Below are 21,618 nucleotides of genomic sequence, written 5' to 3'. Positions count from 1 at the left end.
TTTCCAACAGCGACTTATGAATACGAGACTTGGAACCTAAAAAGTCAGATAAGAAACGGATATCTGCTTTTGAGATGTGGTGTTACAGAAGGCTGTTGAGGATATCATATACTGAAAGGCATATAAATGAATGGGTATTAAAAAAGATCACTAAAACTTTAAGGCTCCTTAAGGATACTGAGAGAAGAAAGTTAAAATATTTTGGACACATATAAAGGATGGAAAGGGGGACTTCTCAGAACAGTAATAGAAGGTAATGTTCCTGGAAAAAGAGGAAGGGGTAGACCATCAATGAGATGGATGGATGGATGGTGTGTGTGTGTGTGGAGTGACTGATCTTCAGAGAGTTGAGGCCACCAGAAAAGTAAACAACAGGACTACATGGTGTGGCACATCACCAAGCATCGGAGTGACCATACGGCATCTGTAGATGCCCAGTGAACATATAGAACCATACTAGCCTTATTCTTTTAACTAATTCCATACCTGGTTTACCATCTTCATTAAAATTTGTAACTAAATAGCTGAAACGTGTTGCCTCTTTTTAACATTTCCTATTCAGAATGTGGTTGATGTTTTCCTACATATTTTCATAACTTTAGTCTTTGTATTGCTAATTTTCACAAATTTGTAAGAGCACTTATTATGGCTAAAACTCAAAGATTTATAGCTTAATTATTTGAAGGATAATGTCATTTGTTTAAAGTAAGGAACTATGTTTAACATCTACTTGGACATTCAAGTTTTAATATTACTTTAATAATAATAAAATGATAGTTTATAAAAATTATAAATAATGATTAAGTACAACTCTGCCCGACACACTAAACTTAGCATTAAACCATTCTTCTGTGCAAACTTGAATTTTAAATGTTAATCTGCAACTTAAGTATGAGGCAATAATATGCTCTCATGATTTCATAACTTCTACTTGACATAAACTAAGTTTGTCCTTTCTTCTCAAGTCTACAATTTTTTTTTTTTTTTTTCGAACACTAAGGAACACTTTTGCAATTCTAAAATTCTATTATTTTTTTTTTTTTTATAAACTGGTATGATGATACATCTAGAATTCAACCTTCTAACTAATCTTTTTTTGAATTATGCAGTGCAGGCATAGTCTGAACTAGCACAACATGCCTTAGATGAAGACCATTTCATCAGATGAAAAAAGTTACTATCCATATCCCAGTCTAAATCACAGAGACTTTCCTAGAAGCAGCTCTTGTGCTACAAAACCCAGTGAATAAACTGAAATGGTGGTGTAATTCTAGATAAATTTTGGTCCACTGTCCCTATACACCTGTCAGTTACATTTTATGTAAATAATGTTTTATGGAAATAAAATGCAACTAAAGAAACAAAATAAAGTGTTATGTAAATTGTTAAACAAATACAACTACTGTCATTGTTTTACAATTCTCTTGTCTTATTGCTGTGACTAAGATGAGAAGAATGTAATGAATAATATTTTGTTAAGATTAAAGAGGTTAATATGATACTTTGTTAAGGTAACTACTAGAAAGAAAAAAAAAATTGTGGACAAACCTTAGTTGCATTAAAGAATTTGTCATTACTCAATAATTATCACAAATTCCTACTGCACAAAAATTTCACACTTTTTTTTTTTTGTATCAGCCAAATATTCTGATAGTTGGTATTGGTTATATGTTTTGAAAATAAAATAATCAAATAGGGTATTTTTATTGTCCATGCATGACCTTTGATTATTCAGCTTTAAAATAAGAAAAACCTCATTTTACACATTATTAATTAGAAGGCATTAATAGAATAATAAGTAAGGTTTACCTTTATTAAACACTGTGCTTGTTATGATGATCAGTAAATATATGGATGCAAACTGTCTGCTGAAATTGAAAATTGTTATCCAAATAATTTGAATACCAAATGAAATAACATGGACACAAAACTTAATTTCGTGTATTTCATACATAAGACTGTTTGAGTGGTAAAACTAATAATGCCAAATTCTGTTGTTTCTATCCTTCAATTCTCACTTTTTTTTTCTTTTTTCTTTTTTGTATTTGCCAAATATTGTGGTGGTTAATTAAATAAAAGTAATAGCACTGTCTGTTTTTTAAAAAAAGCAAACAAACAAATAAAATCAAATATTTTAATGATCTATGCATTTCATATGACCACAGATTGTTCAAGTGTTTAAAATTAGAATAATCTCATCTTATGTAAATACAGTAATTAACATGCTAATAAAATAATAACAGTGTTTACCTTTATTAAAGTCATAATGCCAAATTTTATTGTTGTGTCCTGTAGTCCTCAAATACTCAGCTATATTGGCACTTATTGCTGTAGTGAAGACTAGAGTGGTACTTATCCAAAAAGGACCTGTCAAAATGGGGGTGGGGGCAGGAATGACTATTAAACAGTTGAGCATCAAAATATCCAATTAAATGGCAAAAGTGAACATTAAGATATACAAATCAGTTATCATGAGACAGTGTTAAATATACAAGTAAATTTATTCAAATATTCAATTAAATACACAAACACAAGATTTCACCTATTTCTAATTTTTCCTCCTATTATGGTTTTTCAAGTTGCAAATGTAGACAGTAAATATACTCTTTACTGTAAAAAATACTGTAACCAAATAAAGACCTAGAAAAATAAAACATATTGAATAATGTGTTTTATGACACTTGAATGTGTTTAATTCACTCCTTGCACTATTATTGTAGCATTATTTAGATGGGGATTTTTATTTAAAATAACAATCTGGATTTTTTTAAAGTTTTCTTTAAAAAGTGAACGCAAATTGCAATTTGTGTTCATGCCATTGCAAATTAATAATTGTTTAAACATTATTAGGAATATTTAAGAAAACTGTGTATCTGCATTGTATAATTGCCTATGCAGTTATACAAATCCCCAAGCATAAAATATCTTCCTTATTAGGCTGCTTATATATAACTTTTAACTTCACATCAATTGCCTCAATATTCCATGATACATAGCACACTTCCTTTCAGATATATATATTACTATCCATAATAGAAAGCATCACTACCCACACACATTGAGGTCTTATCAGTGAGAGCTAGATTCATGAGATTACTCACTGCAGAAATCATATTTGTTATATACAAGCAACATTTTGCTGCTGATGTATCGAAAATATAGGATTTCTGAAGTGATTTAGTTTTCAGTAAGCTGTATAACTGAGAGGAGACCTCCACATAGCATTTAAAAGAATGCGGAGAACTGACCAGGGCTTCTGACCTGATGTCCAATCCTCACCTTCTCGTGGTGCACGATGTTGGGTATCTACCTGGATACTGAACGAACAAGGATGGGCTGGCAATTTGGGATTTAGCCAACCAAATTGTATTCTTATAAGTATGGAGTAATTACTTCGAAAAATTGCTAAATGAAACAAGCAGTGATAGCACAGTTGTAACAAGCACTCAACAGGCATACAGTCAGGAATGCATATCCATACTTGAAGTAGAAAAAGCCATCAAAGGCTTGAAATGTGGAAAGGCAGCAGGACTAGATGATATTCGACCAGAAATGCTGAAGTATGGTGGTATAAAAGTCTTACAGTGGCTGCACTGCATAGTTCAGAGAGCCTGGACAGAGGGGCGAATTCTCAAGGATTGGAGTAGAGATCTAATAGTACCCATGTATAAAAAGGGAAATAAAACTGAATGTGAGAATTACATAGGTATTTCCCTACTGTGTTCCTGGCAAGATCTATGCAAGTATACTTGAGAAACGGTTGAGAAGAATTGTGGAAGAAAAGCTTGGTGAAGAACAAGCTGGATTCAGGCCAAATAGAGGCTGTCAGGATCAGATCTTCACTTTACGACAAATAGTTGAGAAAGCATGGGAATATAACAAAGATCTATAGTTAAGTTTTGTCGATCTCGAAAAGGCATAAGACAAGGTGCCAAGAGAGAAGCTATTCAATACACTACAGTTATATGGTGTCAATATGGCATTATATCAAGCAATACTTAGTCTTTATTTGAGTTGTAAGTCAGCAGTTAGAATTGAAGGAAGTACAGGAAGATGGTTTAATGTTAAATTTGGTGTGAGACAAGGATGTACATTATCCCCTCTGTTATTCATTATCTGTATGGATCACATTATGAAGGAAAGTGGTATTAAACATGATATCAGAATTGGAAATGTTAATGTCAGCTCTTTGCTTTATGCGGACGACGTTATACTTCTAAATAAATCCGCTACAAGTTTGCAAGATTCCCTGACTAAATTGAATAACTGTTGTAATACATATGATATGAAGGTCAGCATTAAAAAGACAAAGACAATGAAAATAGGTAGAACTGTTGAAAATGTCAACTGTGTGGTGAACGGGGAACCTGTGGAACAAGTAAAACATTTCAGCTATTTAGGCATGATTTTTAGTGAAGATGGTAAATTAAATATGGAAATAGACAACAGAATCAACAAAGCTGGTATGGTAGGCAGTCAATTGAATAAATTCATATGGAATAAGAGAGAAATTAGTCGGAACACTAAATTAGCTGTATACAAGACAGTGTTCAAACCAGTTTTAACCTATGGATCTAAGAGCTGGGTCAGAAGTAAAACACTTGACCAAAGACTAGAGACCGCAGATATGAGAATCCTGAGAAAGATTAGAGGTGTGAACAGATGGCATCAATGGCAATATCATATTAAAAACGAGGATATTAGGAAAGAACTTGACATAGTCAGCATCCAGGAATGCGTTAGCAGAGCTAATCTCAGGTGGTATGGTCACTTAAATAGAATGGGAGAGGAAAGATTAGCAAAACAAGTGTTCTCTACCAGGTTGGCAGAAAAATGACCCACAGGAAGACCAAGATATAGGTGGATTGATATGGTGCAAAGTGCCTTAGATGATAGAAATATAAGATCTGATAATGTTGGAGTCTTGACAAGTAACAGACTGATTTGATGGAAAATTGTAGATAGGAAGTTAGTAATGATGTAAATTTTTCATGTAGTACTATCATATCCTGTACACCCCTTGAGGGTACATGTCAAGAATTTGATGAAGATGATGATGATTATGGGTCTAGCTCCCATTGATGAGACCTCAATAAAGGTCAAACTAGTGTAGATAGCAAAGGGTATAATACCCTTTCCATAATGCACAGCAATTAAAGATGAATGAATTCACATGTAACATTTTTGCATCATGCACATTTCGTGTTTTCAATATGAATTCTTATTTAATATTTCTGAATCACACTTTTCTCTCCTCACATGCCCATCTGCATTTAATCTCAGTAAAAAAAAATGATGTGGGGAGAAATAATTAAGTTCATCACTTCATAAGTTGACAAAATGCAAACTTAAACTCACTTTTTAAAGAAAACTTTAAAATCAAGATTGTTATTTTAAATAAAAATCCCTCTTTAGGACATCTACAAATCTGTATAAGGAAAAGCAGTAAATACTACTACAATAATAGTACAAGGAGTGAATTAAACACATTATTCAATATGTTTTATTTTTCTAGGTCATTATTTGTTTACAGTATTTTTTACAGTAAAGGGTATATTCTTTGTGAAACAGATTAACAAGTGGCAAAGAAATTAAAACAGTGATCTGTCACTGTGGGCTGATGACAACATTTTGAAGGCCTTTCCTGAATTAGCATTTCCTTCCTCTTTGAAAATATTTATTACTATTTCAGAATACATAAACTAACTTCATTTTACAGAAATAAGGTGGCTTGTACAGAAACACACCAGTAGTGAAACTAATGGGGATACTGAAGATGAATTAAGATTGACAATCTCAAGACTAAAACAAGTTAATCAACAGATGACTAGGAATTAATATCAAGAAGCAATTAGAGACATAGGAAGGACAAGAAAGTTAAGCAGCAAAAGGAGAAACATCAAAGTGCTGAAGTAAGTAAGAAAGATATTCTGCAATAACAAAAAACTTTTCCTTACCAAAATATGACAGTATCAAATTAAGAAGAAGGGTTATGACAAACAATTCAATGAGCAGGCTGTATAAAAGGAATTGTGAGTTTTTGGATGGGCAGAGTAAGTCTGAGGAAAGAACAGATTCATATAATATGGGACTGCAATTGAATGTGTTTGGTATCAGGAGTCTGAAGAAATTATTTATTGGTATGAGACTTAATATGGACAGTCAGGGAAATTGGATCATGATTGGAGGAATGGTGAGAATCTGTGCATAAGAGTGACTAAATTATGCAAGAGTCAATGTTATTAATATGCTTAATCATGGAGGTAATTACAATGAAAGTTGTCCAATTGGGTCATGTGAACTACAGAAGTGAGTATACAAAAAATAAAAAACATGGAAGTAATTTATTATGTCTGCACACAAATACCAGGAATATCAGGAATGAAGAGGGTTGTGTTTGTTGCCTTCATAAATTCTTTGTGGCCTCAGATCACTGGCATTAGTGAAACATGACTCTTACATGTGGATATACTAACTGATATTGAGCATAGAGGATACAGCACTTTTAGGAAGGATAAGCAGGATAGGAGAGGAGGGACTATGCTGCTAATGGTATTGGATGATTGAATCGAGAATAGAAAACTATGAGTGCAACACTAGTAACAATTTTTCATGTAGCAGTGAGTCTGAAGGTATCTGATGTAAGGTGGAGTCTAACAAGATCAGATACATGGAGAGGGTGCTGTTACATACCTAGTGGATCAGACTGGTGATGATGAAATGATAGGTGCTAAATGACTATAATTATCCAAATAAACTGTTTCATATTAAGTGTATTATAGTTTATAAAAGCATATTCATACAAATGATATCTAGGTATGTAATAATTATATTCCTTTTTCTCTCTTATACTTTTTTTTTGTTTTTTTGAATCTATCTTTTATCAAGTTATTTAGAATTAAAAAATAGGAGGTAGATTTAACTCATCACTAATATAATGAGTAATGGCTATAATGAGGATATTTTGTCAGTCCCATGGTGCTCATTATAACCAAGTCTGAGTATATTTTGCCTCTTTACAAGGCCTTGATAAGACCTCACTTCAGACCATGGCACACAGATTTGGTTTCTGTAGTGATTCTGATACAGTGGAGACAGCACCAAAGAAAGTAATAAAAATGATATCAGGATTATCGAGTACTGATTATGAAGACAGATTGAGAATTTGTGGGCTGCAGACACTGGTAAACAGGATTCTTGGTGTTATCTCCCATTCCAGAGAAGATGAAGGAAGCTCACCTACAATGGTATGGGCATGTGGCCAGGGCTGGCAAGGAATCTGTTGCAGGATGGGCCCCTTACACTTACAGTCCAGATGGCCGACAACCTAAAGGATACCTGAAAACGCAATGGATGGACAACCTAAAAGAAGACATGTGGGCCATGTCTTCTTTTACTGATGCTGCAAACCATATGAAATGGTGGGCCAAATGCAAAACAGTGGACCCTGCAAAAAGCAGGGCATAACACTAGGAAGACAACAATGTCAACCTTGTAAGCAAGAGAAAGAGAGGGTGGCAGGACAGAGACCTACAATCTTCTGGTAAGTTCATATAGGATACTAGCAGATGGAATTTTTCATTTTATGCAAGGTGGAAAGAGGATGAGAGGGTATCCATGAAAGTTGAGAATGAATGCAGTCAAAGGGTAAGAGCTAGATTTTTCTTTCATAGAGGCATGTGACTGAAATGGTTTGCTTTGGAGGTGGTGAGTACAGGTAGTGTATGACGGTATGGGTGATATGCGATCTCTCACTCTAGGTGGGTTCTTGACTCCCTGGAGATTTCTAGTAATCAATAATAATAGTGATTTAAACTATTTTTTTTTTAAATAGCAAAGTCTGAAAGTTATACAGTGATATTTATACAAATTCTTTTCAATACTATAATTATGTAATATTTTAACTTAAAAATATCATTTATTACCATATAGGTCTGGATTAGGTTTGATGTGCCGCTGTAGGTAAGTGGCACCACCTGGCCTTGGTATCATAGACCATGCAATTCTCCTTAAAACTTGATCAGTATCAACATCAAAAAAACTCTGATAGTAATTAAATTCCCAAAATGAAGGTGCAGTTTTCTTTTCACCAGACAGGAGCTAAGAGATAGGGAGAAGAAAAAGAAAAAAAAAACTTATAAGACATTTAGTCATTTTTGTTTTTAGTTAATTACACAACTTATAAAACAGTTATTCATGAATGTATATATTATGCAGTTACACCATGTCTGCAATTCTTGATTCTCTACTCTGTACAAATGATAATATCGTTTTAAATAACTGTTGTGACAAATCTCATGTCAAAATAAGAAATAAAGAGAGTATGAAAAGAGGAAAAACTTTTTGGATACTAAATTTTTGTTATTATTAACTGGAATTATAAATTAAACTATAAGGTTTGAGCATTAGACCTGTCATTTGTGTATATTCGACTGGTGAGTTTACTTGTTTTGCAAGATGAACAACTTGAGTTTCCAGGAGGAAAAATATAAACCTATAAGATACAAAATAAGATATAAATAATATTTAGGTATAATTTTTAGTGAAGATGGCAAATTATCAAATTCAAAAAAAAACAGGCAAACTACTTTGCCTGTTTATGCAGGATAAAAAAAACCTTTGTTTCTGGACGGAAAAATCCTGTCACCCACCATGTGAAATCCACCAACTCACCTTTAGCTGAAAAGACTCAATAAAAGTTCTGTGCATCCAGGAATTTGTTAGCAGAGCTCACTTAAACAGAATGGGAGAGGAAAGATTAGCAAAACAAGTGTTCTATGCCAGGTTGGCAGGAAAAAGACCCAGAGGAAGAACAAGATATAGGTGGTATTGATATAGTAAAACATGCTTTACAAGACAGAAATATAAGATCTGATAATGATAGCATCTTGACAGATAACAGATCGATTTGGAGGAAAATTGTTGATAGGAAGTTAGTAATGATGCAAATTTTTCATGTAGTATTATCATAATATCCTGTACAGCCCATGAGGATACTGATGATGATAACCATTTCAATTTCAAGATACTCTGCTCTATATTGGCATATAATCAAGTTTCTTACATATTTTGTTTGCTTACTAAAAAGTTTACTGTAAGCAAGTACATGAGTTGCTGAATGCCTATACAGAACAAAAGACAGGGATTACCTTAGTGGCAAAATTATGATTTTCAATCTACCAAGAGCTGGGATCCAACTGGGTATATCCCCTTTATCATTCCTGTGCTGCCAAGTTTTCACATATGGTATAAAACTGATTATTTTTAACTACGACTGATTTTCATAGTTAAAGTTTAGGTATTGCTTTGCACCTTACAGAGAAATTATCTCATTTCATTCCCATTACATATTAGGCATAAATAGTCCACTGTAGCCAAGTACCTTTGCTTTTTTGAAACCTGATTAATGTTATCTGCATAGCATATTATGACCATCAGTTGCATGTTACGGCTAGTTAGCCTGTTTCATGGGATGAAAAGAGATCAATTAACTCACCTTCAAATGAAAAGCTCTCAAAGATTCTTTGCATCATAGACAGGATTTGAACTTATGTATTTCCAACCAAAAGGAATCATTGAAATCATATGAGCTACAAAAGCTCTTAGAAAAATTATATCATTTACAAATTACATGGGAGATTACAAAAAAAAAAAAAAATACCTCTTCACTTTCGTCATCATCTATTATACTTGCTGGATCAGGGAAACTTGTATAAGATTCTGGTGGAGCAGTAGGTGTGACTTTACTTCTATTAACATCAAAATCTGAAACCAAAATAATTATATTACTTAAGACTAAATTACAGCATAAAAGAACAGATCCAACCATATGACACAGTAGTGAACAATTAATCCGAACAAGCTTAATTTTCATTAAGTTTTTGGTTTTTGTTGCCATTCACAATAATTTTGGTTTTGGTTTACTATTTTCAGTTTTGTTAATTCACTATTTTGGTTTAGTGCTGAGTGTTTTAACTGTCTCTACAATGTTTATTAATAACATTGTGTGTTTTTAATAGCGTAACCAAGTGGATATTCACGGTGTTTTATTTGTTTTGAATAGCTATAAAATGGATCCATCTCCAAGAAAGCATTCAAATATATATATATATATATATACTCTTTCTCAGCACACATCTATGACTCAAAGACAAAAAGAGGTTCAGGGAGACAGGTACCTTTTCTCCTGACATAAAAGAAAAAAAATGGGCAAAAAAGGAAAACTTCACTTACTCGAGACCGTTTACTAGTTAGGAAAAACAAAATGAATCTGAGATTGCCTGCCGTAAACTTAAACAGGGACTTGGCAGCTAGCGAGAATAATGTTTCTGACATGACGTCCGTTGAAGATTGTTGGAAGCAGGGAGGACTGCCACCGACCCAAAAAGAAACAACTGCTGATGAAGGCTATGCAGAAAAAGAGGCTTCCTTGGACAAAAGTATACAAAGATTGCTGTTGAGAAGTGGAAGGAGGTCATATTCTCAGATGAGAGCCATTTCTTTGTCCAAGGAGAGCAAGTACCCTATGTTTGCAAATCAGTGGCTGAGATGACTTCTCCCACCCACCTTCAACAGGCTCTAAACACCCAACTAAAAAGATGCTCTGGAATTGTTTGACGAGTCCAGGATCACTTGTGCCTGTTGAAGGTATGGTGAAAGTGACCGATACATAAAAATATTGGAGAAAAGAGTGGTCACACAAATCCAGAAAGACAAAGAACTCATCTTCCAACAGGATCTCACTCCATGTCACATTTCAAAAATAGTGAGATCTTCAAATATCACAACATTCAATTGCTTCAGTGGCTAGGTAACGCTCCTGACATTAACCCAATAGAAAATTTGTGGGTCATAGCAAAAAAGAGACTTAAAAAATTAAATTGTGATACAAAGGATAACTTAATAATCCATTATAAAAGTATGGTCTCATGATGGAGAAATAAGAACGTGTTTTATATTGGTAGAATCTATGCCTAAGCAAATTAATAAATTAATCAGGACCAAAGGAGCACATATAAATTGTTAGGTCAAGTTGGAGTTTAATATTTGTACTTATTTTCTTGCAAAATTAAAATTTTTCTTTAAAAATGTGTTTGGATTATATTTGTTCACTACTGTATAATTTGTAGTTAATGGCAGGACAAAATGCCAAACTTTCATTCTGAAATTTTTTTTTTTAATTTGAGAGAAAAAAAAAAAGAAAACATCGTCAATACATGTGAATAATTATTGATGTCAATTATTGCACATAAATTTTATATAAGCCTAGTAAAAGAAATGCCATTCTTTTATATATTTTTTTTTTCTAATTGTCTGATTACAGTTAATGACCATTCAAATTGAATTTTTTTTTGTTCTCAAAATTTTTTATTGAAGATAATGGTTTTCATGAAACAATTATTTTATTTTATTTTTTTTTTTTGGTAGTTATTGCAAGCTGCAATGCAAAGTGCTGAGGGTAAAGTTCAAGTCTCATCTTGAGCCACTTATATGTTGAATCTTTTTGGAAGTTTATTTTGCACTTAGACTATAATAAATTTAGTTTAATCCTTTATTCAAGTGTAAGCAAATAAAGTTTCCACCTGAAAATATCTTCAGGACTGAAGAAAGGTGGTACATCAAGGTGGACCAAGCTCTCATCACTCCTTGTCTCAGTATATCCCATAATGCAAAGCACATCTCCTTGCGGACATGTATACTGCTATACATTAAGGGAAGGACCACTACCCAGACCGGTTTCGACCTTTATTGAGGTCTCGTCAGTGGGAGGTAGACCCAGAACGGTGATACTAAGGCAGAAGCAACGGAGACGTCATATTTACCCATACGAGTTGCCAACCGGTGTATCACTTTATTATCAAATTACTCTGGATTTAGAGAGAGATGTTGGAAGTTGATTTTGCACTTGGTTAGATTATAATAAATGTGGGAGGCAGACTGAGACAAGGAATGATGAGAGTTTGGTCCGCCTTTGCTACGAGTTGCCAAGGGATGTACCACCTTACCTCAGTTCTGAAGATATTTTCAGGCGAAAACTTTGTTTGCTTACACTTGGATAAAGGATTAAACTAAATTATTATTGAATCTTTTTCTTGGGCTATCTCAGCACACTGGTGGAAAATTGAAAACTTAGATAACATTCAATGTTTTTGAGTGAAATGGTGGGAAATTGAATTATTTCTTTTATTTAAGAGCAGGTGCTTGGTTTAGAAGAACATAAACAGTAAACGTGGTTAGTAGTTGGAAGGGGATCAATTGTTCGATGCTGTTGGCACATTCTCCCTCGATGAGTCTTTGGACTCCCTGGAGGTGTTATATAATAATAATAATGTCCATAAAAAGAGCAGAAGAAGTGACTTAGATCATCCCATTTGATAACACTATAATGCCAAAGGAGAAATGAGAAAAGAAAGCTAGGTAAAGGGTGTTTTGTTAAAGGAAACATGGATGAGGTTATGATTATGGTTAAGTAATCAAGAAGAGAACTTCTACAAAGTATTTGGAAGGAGATCTAGTTAAGAATGTTAGCAAGGACGTTGATCATTTTCTGGTATTATATGAAGCTATCACTAAAGCAGAATACAGAATAAGTCTGCAAAAAATCAGAGGTCAGCATGATTGTAGAATGTGGAGAGTGAAGGCAGCAAATGAGTGCAATAATGTGTTCAAGGAAAATGAGCAGATCAAGCCTCAGTAGGAGATTGATTCCAAAATATGTTCTTTTTTTATGTTCAAATCCTGTAATGCCGAGGAAGATCATAGAATAATATTGATGTGGTTCTAAAGTCTTTATTCAGTTAACTTTTACTTACTAAGTTTTGGATTATAGATGGAAATCTATAAACAAAATAGATATAATACAACACAGCAATTTTACATAATCAAAAGGTAAATAGTTGCGAATATTTTCTAATCGTCTAACAATTAGTATGCATGTATCATTGTTAGTCTGGTTGGCATATTGTGTTTGATATCGTATTCTGGTAAGATTAACTGATCAATGAGAACTTTCCATTTGTAATTCAGCATCAAGCTTTCTTTTCTATTATAAGATTGTGAATAATTTTGGCTGCTGCTTTACATTTTCTGATGTAGCTGTTATGTAAGATATGACATATGCTGGTCTTTTGCTAGAGTACAGTACATTTCTCCTTCAATATGGAAAGCTAAAGATTTCACACGCCAAGAGCTTTTACCTCTATCAAACAACAGATGTGATATCTTCACCAAACCTGATTTCTCCAGAATGGTCTATCTAGCCTACAAAACAAACATCATAACAATGATATAGCTTGCAAATACCTATCTTCTTTAGAGATAAGAAGAGTCATTTTGGTTTCGAAGTATAACTCAGACCAGACCGTTTAATGGAGTGAAGGCAGCCTTTATGTCATGCCATTTTAAGATATGAGCTGTCTAATTTTTTAAAAAAATCCTGTCTCTACAAAGGAAACTGAATTATCTAACCTATGTCCACTTACTGCATGTAAGTTAAAATAACAATGCTACTACAATTCTGATTTTATAAACTGTAGAATATTTATTTATCAGTTAATATTGATGAAGCACACAACAGTCTGCAGAACTAGCAGACTGATATAAAAATTTAAAGTGAATATAACAGGCATTAATTAGAAAATTAAAAAAAATCATGCAAGTTTGCAGAAATCAATATCTAAACAAGATTTCAACTGTTTGCACACATTAACCATAATGCTTTTTTTTTTTTTTTTGATAGTGTATTAATAATAAAGCAATACTACAATGGCAGTCCGCAGATATATTCTGATGTAAATAAATGACTCATTTCAGCAAAGGTATACCTTGCTGAAATTTATTAATTCCCTTGTACCTTGGAATGTTAGCTCCTCTTCATCATCATCATCGGCTTGATCTGTAAGCTGAAAAACCAAAATATTATCATGACATATAAAATTATCGAAGTTCTCTATTTTTCATTTTATTTAAAATGTCCATGCTAGTTAAAAAAAACTGTTAGTGATCTATTTAAATATGCAGTTTGGTGATTACTTAAAATTCTAAATTCTTACCCTGCTGAAACTTCCTTGAATCTCTATAACAGCTTCATTTTAATTGTTTAGTGACATTAACTCACAACACCACACAAATAAAATAATAAAAATGATAAATTATTGCATAAATGATGCTATTTTCGTTGGTCAAAAGGTGGACAGTGTATCCACTCTTCAACCAAAAGGTTGAAAGTCTATAACAGCTTCATTTTAATTGTTTAGTGACATTAATTCACACCACCACACAAATAAAATAATAAAAATGATAAATTATTACATAAATGATGCTATCTTCATTGGTCAAAGGTTGACAGTGTATCCACTCTTCAACCAAAAGGTTGAAAGTTAAAATCCCACTATTACATGGATGTTTGTGAATGTCTATGTGGTAGATTTTATGTCACAATGTGAGACTGTCACCCTGTTTATATGGAGGTTTGAGGTGGCTAAAAAAAAAAAAAAAATCTGGTCCCTACAAAAGAAACTAAATTATCTAACCTTTGCCCACTTACTGCACTTAACATTCACACATTCTTTTTGTGATTATATCAGTTGCTTAAATATCATTTTTGTTCTAGGTGTTTATCAGAACTTTCCAGTCCCATCATGTGTGTGTGTGTGTGTATGGAACATTAAGAAAATAAATATATTGGAGTATAAAGCCATTGTAAATACAAATAAAAATATACAAGCAACTAGCTTGTATATTTTTCTTTTCCATAAAACATAACTAATGTGATGGTGATGAAAAAATAACCAACATAAACAGTGAATCAGAATATTTCAAAAATGATAGGACTTAATAAGTACAATGCAATTATGTTGCCAGTATTTGCACATAGAACAACTGGTATTAAAGTTAAGAGAAGTCAACTAGTTTCATGAACTATCTGTCTTTCACATCATCAGGAAATAAAAAGTGAGTAAAATAAAATAAAAAAGTTGATTATAAATATGTATCGATGACAGTAAACTATTTGAAAACAAGAATATCGATGGAATGCCCACATGTGGACATTCTGTATGTTATAGGATTCTGAGTGCATCGGCTGTTTAACCTCCCTACTGGCTCAGGTGGATGAAATAGTGAGACCAAATTGCACTTCTTATCCATGTTATTCAATGGGTGTTACAGAATCATATCCAGATTTAGCTGGATGTCTAAGACGTCATGGCCGGTTGGGGTGTTAATGGAGAGGTCCATACTTGGTGTAAAATCCTACCTTATTTCATGTTGCAATTGAGGATGTTTTATCATTTCAGCCATCATTTGAATGCTTAAGTAGAAATGTAATCTATGTTCTGCCAATCCTGATTTGTGCTCTCTTTCATTCTCTTCATCCTTGAAATGCTCAGACATGCATGTCTTGCCTGTCAGTCTGATGTAACACAACCCAGAGGCACAGTTTATCTTGTAGTCACTATGGTGTCTGTTGACTTTTTTCCAAGCAAAGTGTGTGTGTGTGTGTATGTGTAATACACACACACACACACAGGCAGTCACTGACAAGATTTCTATGTCAATAAGGTATAAAGGTTGCCTTCTACTCCCCCCCCCAACAAGATCTTAAGGGGTGGATGGGGGAGGTTTTGGAGGCCTGAGGAGATTGAAGATCTTGTTGAAGCAACTTTTTTTTTGACAGAGATCTTGTCAGTGACTGCCCATGTGTGTGTATATTACACACATACACTGCTTAGAAAGAAGTCAATGGACATCTTTTGATGCAATGATACAGCAATCCTACGTGGCATACTTTCCAAGCTTACAATAATGATCAATGGAAATTTTGGACCATTCTTCCTGTAGGCATGTAATGAGTTACTCAGGTGAGAGAAACTGATGTGAGCATTGAGGTAGATAAACTGGAGGGACTCAGTATAATGAAAAATACCAATGTGAATATAGCAGTGGGCCTGGAAGGTATGTCAGCTCTTGGGGTACAAGAATGTGCAAGTGAACTGGTGTTGCATCTGATGAAATTGTTTAATCTAAGTCTCCGCTCTGGCAAGGTTCAGGGGATTGGAAAAAGGATAAGATAATTTCATTACATAAAGGTGGATCCGAGACAAAAGAAGCAAATTACAGACCAATTAGTATCTGTGGAGTGGTGGTTCAAGTATTGGAAAAGTTGGCTAAAAGTAAACTTCAGGAATGGGTGGATATGATACTCATTATAAGGCAGCATGGCTTTGTAAAAGGTAGGTCCCACCTCAGTAATTTAATTACATTTTATAATAAGGTGACATCAGAACTGGATATAGGAAATGGCTACACTATGACACTGCTGGTCTTTGCAAAGGCATTTGACAGAATATCGCATGGAAAACTATTGCATAAGTTGAATCAAATGGGAATGGATATGAGACTGGTGGCATGGATAGCTGACATACAGAAGGTGGTGTTTAGGGAAGTGGAATCAAAGTGAATGAGGGTGACTAGTGGAGTGCTGTAGGGCAAAATTTTGCCTGATGATGCAAAACTAGGGAACATAATAGTTGAGAAATGTGATGCAGATATCTTACAGGATGATTTAAATAAATTGGCAGTATGGGCACAAAGGACAATGGTTGTCAATTCAGTGTTATAAAATGTAAGCACTTCATAATGTAAAAATTACACACTTCATATCATATTGATGGTATTCGTTTACAGGAAATTGATGAGGCTCTACCAACCATCACCCCCAGTGATGGTGGTAGAAATTTGCAATTCAGATGACATATTGCAAGATTTGGCAAAATAGGTCAGAGGATTACTTGGATGCTGAAGAACATACTGACAAGTAAGGATAGGGAGGTTATTAGAGGCCGCTAACCACTCGGCCAGCCTGGCTGGCCGAGTGGTTAGCATATCCACTCTCCAGCCAAAAGGCTGCAAGTTCGAATCCTGCCATGGATGTTTGTGATTGTATTTGGAAATTCTGGTGGTGGTCAGCGGTGTAGTTGCTGTCAGTGGTGGAGACAGAGCTGTAGAGCAAGTGCCCTCCCTCAATGAGTCTTTGGACTACCTGGAGGTGTCTAATAATAATAATTACGCCTCTTTATAACGCTATGATTCGGCCACATGTTGACTACTGCACAAATTTTGTCACTTGCATTTCTTGGGGATCAAGAGGTGATGGAGATGTTGTGTAGGTTGCAGAGTTTAGCACAGAGGAGATGGGGATATGACAGAAACTTAAAGTTACTAAAGGGATTCTATAAGACTGACCCAGAAGAAATTTTCGAATACATGGGGAGTAAGAGAGAAAACAAGGGGTCACACTTAGAAGCTAAGGGTGTGGTTAACAAGGGTGTGCAGACTAAGTTCTTTACTTGGAGAGTGATGAGTGGAATGGACTGCCAGAGATGACTGTGAGCACCCCAACAGTGATAGGTTTAAGGAGATATATGATAAGTATTGTATTAATGGACAGAGTAGGTCATCTGCAATGAGTCATTTGACTTCATGGAGTGCCCGTATAAATAATAATATTACGTATTTCATGGTGATTATGATATGTGCATGTTATTTAAAAAATTAGACTGTATAAATGAAAATTATGATATACAATTTTTGGTGACCACGTCAATCCCACTAAATCACACCAAATAAATTAGTTCAGCAGCCAAAATATATAGGCATGAAATCGTTTATCTAATATAAAACTGATTAATGGGCAATAATTGCTAAGAATTTGAGACTGAATATGCAGTAATAAAAAACAAACGGTGATGACCATAATTATAAATACATACTGCACCCAAACTAAAGAAAATTTGTTTTTATTATTTTCTTCACTTAAAACAGCAATTGATATATACGCTAGCCAAAAGTAAACATTGGGATTATTTCTCTCCATTATTCCTGAATGAAAATTGTCTCATTCAATGTTTCCCATGTATCTATCCGATGCGACTGCTAGGAAAAAGTATTCAACCACTCCATTGTTTTCATTATGAATAAATGAAACTCTTGATATGAATTAGTGGAGGGAAACCAACACAACAAAAACCATGGCACATTCTATGAAAAGTTAATACTCATGAACCGCAAACATTGTGACGTGTTTACTATACGTGTAACTGTGTAGGCTAACCCGGAACGTTTACCCATACGAAGAAATCGTTTATATACTATTTTCAGTTGTTAAAGGAATTTAAATAAAACACATCCAGAGAATTTATTTCAGCATTGACGTTAAAAAGGGTACAACTCATGGGTACATACTTTAACTATAGCAGAACCACCACCAGCCATCTTAAATCGTCTCACATTAAACGTCAAGCGTCTTACGATTGCTACATCAGCACATGAGAGGCCTAGTGGAAAATAATAGCAATCAAAATTTAAAATTGACCGATTATATCATGGATTATTGCATCTCTCTCTGTCTCAGTTAAAAGCAAAAATAAGAGTATTATTTCAATGAATATTAAATACGATGAGATGCTGTGTGGTACAATTCTGATGTCTTTAAGACACCAGAATTGCCAATAACGTGTGATGTCTGTTTAAGACATCAGAATTGCTCCACACAGTAATTAAAAAATGGGAAGTAACACAAGTAGACATAGAGACGCTAATTAATAATATAGAATCCTTATTCGCTCCTATGGTTTTTCACACTTTGACCATTCGGAAAAATTGGACGAAGTATGATATCTCTGTTCTTCTTGAAGAACATAAAAATGTTATCAAGTACAACAAACCTAAGAAGTCTGACCTGGTGGAACATGCTGTGTCCTCTAAACAGAGTCATTTTAGAAAACTAAAGTCCAAGACAAGCACACATCTCATATGGAATGATTTTATCATCATCATAAGACTTCTATGGAGTAAAAAGGCTCATGGGAGTTCCACTGTCACACACACACAAACACAACACACCGTTCATTAAACTGTGCCTTAAGTGCATTCATTGCTTCTGCATTCACCACACTCTCAGGTAAATGCATTCCAATCACTCAGCATTCTCCATTTAATAAATCTACCCTTCCCTACCCCCTTGTTCTCCAACTGTTCTATGAACAACCTCTTTCACATTAAGCTGGTAAGAACTTGTTCTGAAAATTACCACTAGATTCTGAAAATTACATTCTCAATCTTTCTGCATCCTCAATCTCCCAGACCACTTTCATCAATCATCTCATCCCTGGATCGTTTCTAATATCATTTCATCCTTTCGATAACCAGGTAATCATATCTATGCACTTAATCCATGTGTGGCCTGATCGAGTCCTTATACAATGGCAGTCATTGTATGCATAACTGCCATAATTCATTGTGGTGTTCTCAATGGTTTATCAATGTGTTGCCTAAAATTAAAGTAATTATCTAACATTACCCCAAGATCGCTTATCTTCTCCACCTTCTCTAAGATATCCCCATCACATTTATACTCTGCATCTATCCATTAAAATTCTTACACCAAAGGTGTCTCGAATTTCAAAGTGAGCTGGTAACTGATGCAGAGACACTTTCCCATTCTGTAATTTATTCAAGTCCTCTTGTAATACCATGACATCTGCTCTACTCTTCACAGTTCTTTCCAACAATTGAATAATCTACAAACTGTACATCACCAGTGAAACATTTTCCAGTGTGAATGATTACAGTTTGAAATGAAATTAAACTCGCTTGAATTACTGCATGGAAATCCATTAACAACAACCCCAAACCAGACCCTTGTAGCACACCACTGGTTACTTTCCTGTTCCAGGTTATTGCTTCCTGATAACAACTTCCAAATACCTATCCGACAGCTAATCTTTAATCCATGGCACTACGTATTATCCAATCCTATCTATTTCAATTTGATTATAAGTTTGTCATGCAGCAGTCTATCAAATGCCTTTAGAAAATATAAATATACCACTCTCTGCATCTTTCTTTTCCAATGCATTTGTCACCTTGTTTCAATAAGTAGATTGCTAAAACGCGATCTTTCCTTCGCAAAACTAGTCTATCCATCAACAACACCCCTCTCCAACACTTTAAGAACACCTCTAGACACACAGATTAGCCTGTAATTAGAAGAATTAGTCTCACAACCTCCATTATGAAGGCGAACAAATTGTCCTTTTTCCACTCTTTGGGAACTTGACTCAGCGCGAGATTCATGCTAAACAATATATCAAAGCTGTTGATAACTCCTTGAAATATTCCCTGTAAATATGGGGTAATATATCATCAAGTCCATACAGTCTTATTTGTTTCAAGCTTATTCAAATTCTCATATATTTGCTGCTTACTCAGGGCCGGTTTTATCATTAAGAGACCCTGGGCAATCGCCTAGGGGAGATAAGACTTCGGGGCACCAGATTTTGCTACATAGTTCGGGGAAAAATTACAAACTTCGAAAAAAATTAGTAAAACCTTGAATAATAATAAAAAACTGAAATAAGCCAAGCCGTCCTGTTGCTCGCTGATGATCCTAGATTATTCTCGCCTTTCTCTATTTCTTCCATTCCCCTGCTCTTTGTATACTTAACCTGAAGTGGAGAGATTTTTTTCCTTCTGGCATCTGTCCCAAGATGAGTAGGGAAGTTCCAGGGTATCCCTCATACTAACAATCAGTGGTCGCGACTAACTGACTGTTCTCACTTCTTATCTTCATTCCTTACAGACTTAATTCTGTTGATTTTTAGATTATTTTAGATTGGAACAGATTTATTTTGTAAATTACAAATAATAGCAAGGCGAATTACAAAAAATACTTCCTCATTAAATGTCCTGTCATGCGTATGCAAAAATAATTTAGAAAATAGTGTTCCAAATGTGTTTATTGCTCTGAGAATTTTTTCGACATTGCCAGTATCGGTAGCAAGTTCAGAAAGGAGTTTCTCGAAATTGAAACTTACACTCGCTCTACGATGGCTCAGGAACTACTCACTGGTCTAGCAATAATATCTATAGAGCATGAAATTGCATCTACAATCAATATAGATGAATTAATTCAAAACTTTGCCAAAGCAAAAGCCAGAAAGATTAATTTTTCATTATTTTTGTATATCAGATGTAATAATTTTCTTACACGGACAAGCGGGTTTTTCCTCCTGGAAACTCTGGTTTTTCGTCACGTAAACTCAAAAAAATCGACCGTAGTACCCGCATTATTCAAGACAATAACATATCCTGTTAGGGTCAGGCACCAAAAGATGGCAGCACTTGGTTGCTAGTCTTTTCATCAGTAGCCACCTATAGTTAGTGATAGACATGGACCAGCTATCTCTGATTGGCTGCCGATGGAGATTGAACTGCCCACTCAGTCTCCAAAAGCTAGATAGGGTATAAAGGCACGCCTACTCCCTATAAGGGAATAAAAGGCGTTAGCTGATTTATTTTTTATTTATTTTAATTTTCTTGCTGTACAGATATTAGGAGTAATCATATATGTATACAAATGTATTGGTTTTCATTAATGAATTTTTTAATGTTCATAATGATATTATTTTTATACATATCCACATGTGTAGGTGTACGTGTGCCTGTGTAAGTATGACAAAATATATATAGAGAGACAATGTATAGGGGTGCCTAAATTTTCTTTGCCTAGGGGAATCAGATACTCTCGGAACTGGCCCTATGCAGCTCACTCGCTTT

At 34.4% G+C, this 21,618-nt stretch overlaps 1 protein-coding gene across 1 annotated transcript in view; it reads right to left on the bottom strand.

Moving 5' to 3' along the window:
* LOC150108637 (protein YIPF1) overlaps positions 1-18,310 on the bottom strand; it is a 69,676-nt gene extending 51,366 nt beyond the window's left edge. Inside the window, exons 1-5 of the mRNA XM_090416096.1 lie at positions 18,244-18,310; positions 13,853-13,901; positions 9,662-9,765; positions 7,926-8,100; positions 2,251-2,367 (exon numbers count right to left, since the gene is read on the bottom strand). Coding sequence (XP_090272222.1) covers positions 2,251-2,367; positions 7,926-8,100; positions 9,662-9,765; positions 13,853-13,901; positions 18,244-18,273 — 475 coding nt within the window. The 5' untranslated portion in view covers positions 18,274-18,310. The remainder of the gene's footprint in view (positions 1-2,250; positions 2,368-7,925; positions 8,101-9,661; positions 9,766-13,852; positions 13,902-18,243) is intronic.
* Positions 18,311-21,618: the final 3,308 nt, after the last annotated feature.

The sequence above is a fragment of the Typopeltis vanoorti genome, chromosome 3 (genome assembly GCF_054136105.1).
Source record: "Typopeltis vanoorti isolate ZY-2024b chromosome 3, IOZ_Tvanoo_1.0, whole genome shotgun sequence".
NCBI lineage: Eukaryota > Metazoa > Arthropoda > Arachnida > Uropygi > Thelyphonidae > Typopeltis > Typopeltis vanoorti.
Note: the sequence above shows the minus strand (reverse complement) of the source record. Positions and strands in the feature narration are given on the sequence as shown.